A 6144-nucleotide genomic window follows, 5' to 3' on the forward strand; every position below is an offset into this window, starting at 1 on the left:
ACACATCGTGGAGGGCATGTTGGTGATCGGCTGGTGGTGGAGGGAAGGGGATACATGATACTGAAAGACGTCTACCTGGAGAGGAGGTGGGTTGGGGGAATTCCTAACACCTCAGGAGGCCTGCGAGACGTTTAGAGTGGGCTGGACAGTTTTTGCAGTATGCAAGGATTGTAATTACTAAAAAGACGAAACCGTGTTAATGGCTGTAGGGTGGGGGAAAGGAGGGAAGAGAGAGAAGGGGAGGGGGGAGGAGAAATGCGACACGGCGGGCAGGGGAGGGGGCGGAGCGGGGAGAGGGAACAGACGGAGGGAAGGCAGATAAGGGAAGGGGGGAGGAGAAATGCGGAGGGAAGAGAGAGAAGGGGAGGGATTGTTATCTGGATTCCAGGTCTCGAGTCTGGCCTTTTATTACAAATTACTGTTATTTGGTTCATTAGTCCAATCCAGTAGCATGGCAGAGCCTCGTAAGGGTGCAGCTGATTTACATGTGCTAATTAAATGTTTTACCAGTACTCGTTTCAGCTGCGCTTTCTGTATAGGGTGCATTTAATTATGAGTCAATAGGGCGCTGATTGTTCGAGACGCTTCGATAAATTTACGTTGCGGACATTGGCCTGCTACACGCTCCACCTTTGAAACGGAAGTATGGCATGTTGTCATTGTGACAGGAATGTGCCTTTAAACTTGATAAAAAAATAATTACCAGCTTTCTCGTCACATCCTTTTGAAGCTCCAATGGCACAGGAGAAGCATAGGGAGGAGGCAGTTGTGGCCGAGGAGAGGGAGCGAAGAGCAGCTGCTCGGAATGGGAAGCAGTTAACAAGGGAGGAGTTGCACTATATCGTGCAGAAGTAAAGGCGTGTTAACGAGCAGTGATCAGCTCTGCAAGGGGCACCAATTATGAAAAATAAAGGCATGCCTAAAGTGAAAGTGGAACTTTTAATAAAGACCTGATGTTTTTTAAAAGTGAACACATAGAGCCGCGGATACAGAAAAGGCACGCAGCCACAATTGTTTAAGTGAAAGTTCGGCATGTTGCGCTTTGAAAATTAAAGACTGTGTTTTATAATTGTAAAAGAAAACAAGTTTAAGAAAAAAAAAAGTACACTGGGAGGGGGGAGGAGAAACACGAGAGACGGCCTGCGGCCGTCAAAGTGAAAGTACGGCCGGCGGAGGGCATTGCTGTGGGGAGGGGGGAGGAGAAATGCGACACGGCGGGCAGGGGAGGGGGCGGAGCGGGGGTGTGGGAGGAGTGCGGGAACAGACGGCGAGGGGAGGAGAGTAGGAGGAGGAGAGTAGGGGAGGCACGGCCTAGCGGCCGTGGCTGGGGGCATGTGCACGCGCATTTAAGTTCAATGCGCATGCGCATTGAGCTTAAATTTCTCGTGCACTGCAAGGAATCGCCACGATTCCTTGCAAGTTGGATAAAGAGTGGATAAGCCACCATAGACTCGCAAGCTCGATGCGCATGCGCATCGACAGGCGAGACCTAAAAAGGAGCGTGGCCTGGACCACCTCTCTGCAATGCAGCCATGTGGTGCTTACTGGAGGTACCTGGTGGGCTAGTTGGCACACAGGGACCCTCAGGATTGAAGAGGATTTAATTCTTCGACTTAAAACCCGCCACAGGACGCGTTTGCAGAGTGTTGCTGGGAAGGGGCGGGGCGTCGGCGATGCCGTTTTTTTAATTTTTATTTTTACGAAGGGGAACTGTCTGGCCCCACTTCCTTTCCTATTTTATGGGCCCTGGGGAACCAATCCCCCAGGGCCTGACCCCTATTTTTAAAAACATTTTAAATGGAAGGGGGCCACGTGCCCCCCCCTTCCTGAGGCCATATTCAGCCCCAGGGACCCCAGCCACCCCCCGGGGCATGGCCAGTGTTTATTTTTTTAATATATATTTGGAGGGGGGCTGCGTGGCCCCCTTCTCAGGCCATATTCGGCCCTGGGGACCCCATCTCCCGGGGCCAGCCTCTTTGTCTTTTCTTTTAAATTAAAAACATATATTATGGGGAAGGGGGGACACGTGGTCTCCCTCCCGGGCCACTCCTTGCCCCGAGGATCCCATCCCCCAGGGTCTGGCCTTTCAGTGGAGACCATGGGGGAGGCCCAATGCCCTCATGGTCCCAACCGGCTCCCCATGTGGAAAAGGAATCTGCTTTGGTATTTGGAAGAGAGAGCAAGTTTCCCTGCTCTCTCTTCCAAAATCCAAACCAAGAGACCCCTCAAACATTAAAAAACAAGGCCCTGGGGTGGCAGTCCCCGGGGCTGCGGGGGGGCAGTGTGTACCCACACATTTTTAAGAAAAGCCCTGGGGGTGGCTGTCCCCCGGGGCTTGCATTTCACCATGCCCCCAGGACTTGGCCCACCCAGGGGCTAAATAATAACGAAGCGCTGGCTTTGTTTTTTTTAATTTTCTTGGCCGGATTTGCACACTCAGCGCAAATTAGACCGATTTTTATTTATTTTAATGTTTTTTTGGGCCCTGGGGCTCCTTGTGGGACCCCCTGAGAAGGCCTATGGGGTCAGGGTGTTTCTACCCTGCCCCGTTTTCTTTTTTTTTTTTCGCGTTTCTTTTTCTGTTTTCTTGTGACTCGGTTCTACCGATTCAAAAGATGGCTGCCAACACTTCCTGGTTTGGAGTGCTGACAGCCAATTAGAATAAAGCTTGTGGTCGGGAGGGTTCGCGGGTCCACAGCGCCTCTATATATCAAAACTTTTATTTTTTGATTTTCTCAGCGACTACTAAACAGATTTAAACGATTTAAGAAAAAGGTCTCTTTCTGAACCAAGGGCTACCTTTTTGTCAAATTTGGTGTAATTCCGTTCCGCAGTTCGGGCTGTAGCTGTGTCTAAAGTTTCCCATGGAAATTGGCATGGAGAAAACACGTTTTGGGATGACCACTTTTTACTCGACCCCCGCTTGCTGAATCACCTGAAACTTTCAGGATAGGAGCTTACCGGTGCGCCCGACGAGTTTTGACATTTTCGCGAAGATTCGTCAGTCGACGCCAAAGTTATTGGGAAAAGAAAAAACGCTTTCCTATGGAAACTAGGACCTAACTATAACTACCTACCGGCGACGGCCCGTAAGTAATGTATTTATTCTAAACACACCCTACTAGTCTCCTTATGAGGCCAGAGGTCAAAGCACATAGGTTACACTTAATAACACACAGTAAATTAGCACAATATATGTAAGGCCCAAGGGGCGAACCAAACCATATATCAATAAAGTGGTATAAGAACCACGACTCTAGACCACCACTCATGACACTACACCACCACACAGGGACTCTACATCAACACCAAGTGACTCTATAACAACACCCGTGACTCTACACCACCACCCTTGACTCTACACCACAACCCAGTGACTCTATAACAACACCCAGTGACTCTACACCACCACACAGGGACTCTACACCACCACCCTGTGACTCTACAACAACACCCGTGACTCTACACCACCACCCGTGACTCTACACCACCACCCAGTGACTCTACGCCACCACCCTGTGACTCTACACCACCACCCATGACTCTACACCACCACCCATGACTCTACACCACCACCCATGACTCAACACCACCACCCTGTGACTCTACACCACCACTCATGACTCTACACCACCACCCAGTGACTCTACACCACCACCCGTGACTCTACACCACCACCCATGACTCTACAGCACCACTCATGACTGTACATCACCACCCAGTGACTCTACACCACCACCCGTGACTCTACACCACCACTCATGACTGTACACCACCACCCAGTGACTCTACACCACCACCCGTGACTCTACACCACCACTCATGACTGTACACCACCACCCAGTGACTCTACACCACCACCCGTGACTCTACACCACCACTCATGACTGTACACCACTACCCAGTGACTCTACACCACCACCCTGTGACTCTACACCACCACCCGTGACGCTACACCACCACCCAGTGACTCTACACCACCACCCTGTGACTCTACACCACCACCCATGACTCTACACCACCACCCATGACTCTACACCACCACCCTGTGACTCTACACCACCACCCGTGACTCTACACCACCACTCATGACTGTACACCACCACCCATGACTCTACACTACCACGCATTGACTCTACACCACCCCCCATGACTCTACACCACCACTCATGACTCTACACCACCACCCATGACTCTACACTACCACCCATTGACTCTACACCACCACCCATGATTCGACACCACCACCCGTGACTCTATACCACCACCCATGACTCGACACCACCACCTGTGACTCTACACCACCACCCATGACTCAACACCACCACCCATGACTCTACACCACCACCCATGACTCGACACCACCACCCGTGACTCTACACCACCACCCATGACTCGACACCACCACCCGTGACTCTACACCACCACCCATGACTCTACATGACTTGTTTTGACGGCGTCTGGGTGGTTGCTGATTTCAATTTTTCACTATTCCTCCCACTATCTAATAACCCATCAACCCCCCTATACCTCCGGGTGTCTGAGAAGCCACCTACACCTCAGTATGTCTCAATACCCACCACAGCTCAGCATGGCTGAGAACCAAGCTACAGCTCGGGGTGTCTGAGAACCAAGCTACAGCTCAGCATGACTGAGATTCCAGCTACAGCTCGGGGTTTCTGAGAACCCAGCTACAGCTCAGCATGTCTGAGAACGAAGCTACAGCTCAGCATGGCTGAGAACCAAGCTACAGCTCGGGGTGTCTGAGAACCCAGCTACAGCTCGGGGTTTCTGAGAACCCAGCTACAGCTCAGCATGTCTGAGAACCAAGCTACAGCTCAGCATGACTGAGAACCCAGCTACAGCTCGGGTGTCTGAGAACCAAGCTACAGCTCAGCATGACTGAGAACCCAGCTACAGCTCGGGGTTTCTGAGAACCCAGCTACAGCTCGGGGTTTCTGAGAACCCAGCTACAGCTCAGCATGTCTGAGAACCAAGCTACAGCTCAGCATGACTGAGAACCCAGCTACAGCTCGGGGTGTCTGAGAACCCAGCTACAGCTCGGGGTGTCTGAGAACCCAGCTACAGCTCAGCATGACTGAGAACCCAGCTACAGCTCGGGGTGTCTGAGAACCCAGCTACAGCTCGGGGTTTCTGAGAACCCAGCTACAGCTCAGCATGTCTGAGAACCAAGCTACAGCTCGGGGTTTCTGAGAACCCAGCTACAGCTCGGGGTTTCTGAGAACCCAGCTACAGCTCAGCATGTCTGAGAACCCAGCTACAGCTCAGCATGACTGAGAACCCAGCTACAGCTCGGGGTGTCTGAGAACCCAGCTACAGCTCGGGGTGTCTGAGAACCCAGCTACAGCTCGGGGTTTCTGAGAACCCAGCTACAGCTCAGCATGTCTGAGAACCAAGCTACAGCTCGGGGTGTCTGAGAACCAAGCTACAGCTCAGCATGTCTGAGAACCAAGCTACAGCTCGGGGTTTCTGAGAACCCAGCTACAGCTCGGGGTGTCTGAGAACCCAGCTACAGCTCGGGGTGTCTGAGAACCCAGCTACAGCTCGGGGTGTCTGAGAACCCAGCTACAGCTCGGGGTGTCTGAGAACCCAGCTACAGCTCAGGGGTTTCTGAGAACCCAGCTACAGCTCAGCAGCATGTCTGATATCCAAGCTACAGCTCGGGGTGTCTGAGAACCCAGCTACAGCTCGGGGTGTCTGTGAACCAAGCTACAGCTCGGGGTGTCTGTGAACCAAGCTACAGCTCGGGGTGTCTGAGAACCCAGCTACAGCTCAGGTCTTACCTGCAGCTCCCAGGAGCGAGAGAACCAGGAGCAGCTCCATCTTGCTGAGAGTAGAGGGGATGGAGTCCGCCTCCCTGCACCCCTGTATATACACCCCATCTCCGGGGCTTATCTGGGGCCGGTGGTCTGGGCTGATAGCGCCCCCCCCCCCCCCCCCCCCCCCACTGGCTTGGCCAGCTGCCCGCTTCCCACCCGGAGGACCGGCCCCCGGCTTGGCCAGCTGCCCGCTTCCCACCCAAGGGCAGTATTTTAGGAAGTCCCAGATTGTGGCCCCTGGGAGTCTGGGGCGGGGCCCACAGCTGGCGAAACAAGGCCGTGAAGGGGCCGAGCGTGAAGCAAA

General features: G+C 53.0%; 1 protein-coding gene across 1 annotated transcript in view; it reads right to left on the reverse strand.

Annotated features, from left to right (window-relative positions):
* LOC147659355 (putative trypsin-6) overlaps positions 1 to 5873 on the reverse strand; it is a gene marked incomplete at its 3' end in the record, with an annotated part of 53880 nt that extends 48007 nt beyond the window's left edge. The window contains exon 1 of the mRNA XM_086951806.1: positions 5805 to 5873. Coding sequence (XP_086807932.1) covers positions 5805 to 5844 — 40 coding nt within the window. The remainder of the gene's footprint in view (positions 1 to 5804) is intronic.
* Positions 5874 to 6144: the final 271 nt, after the last annotated feature.

This window comes from Lissotriton vulgaris, unplaced genomic scaffold (assembly GCF_964263255.1).
Source record: "Lissotriton vulgaris unplaced genomic scaffold, aLisVul1.2 SCAFFOLD_2194, whole genome shotgun sequence".
NCBI lineage: Eukaryota > Metazoa > Chordata > Amphibia > Caudata > Salamandridae > Lissotriton > Lissotriton vulgaris.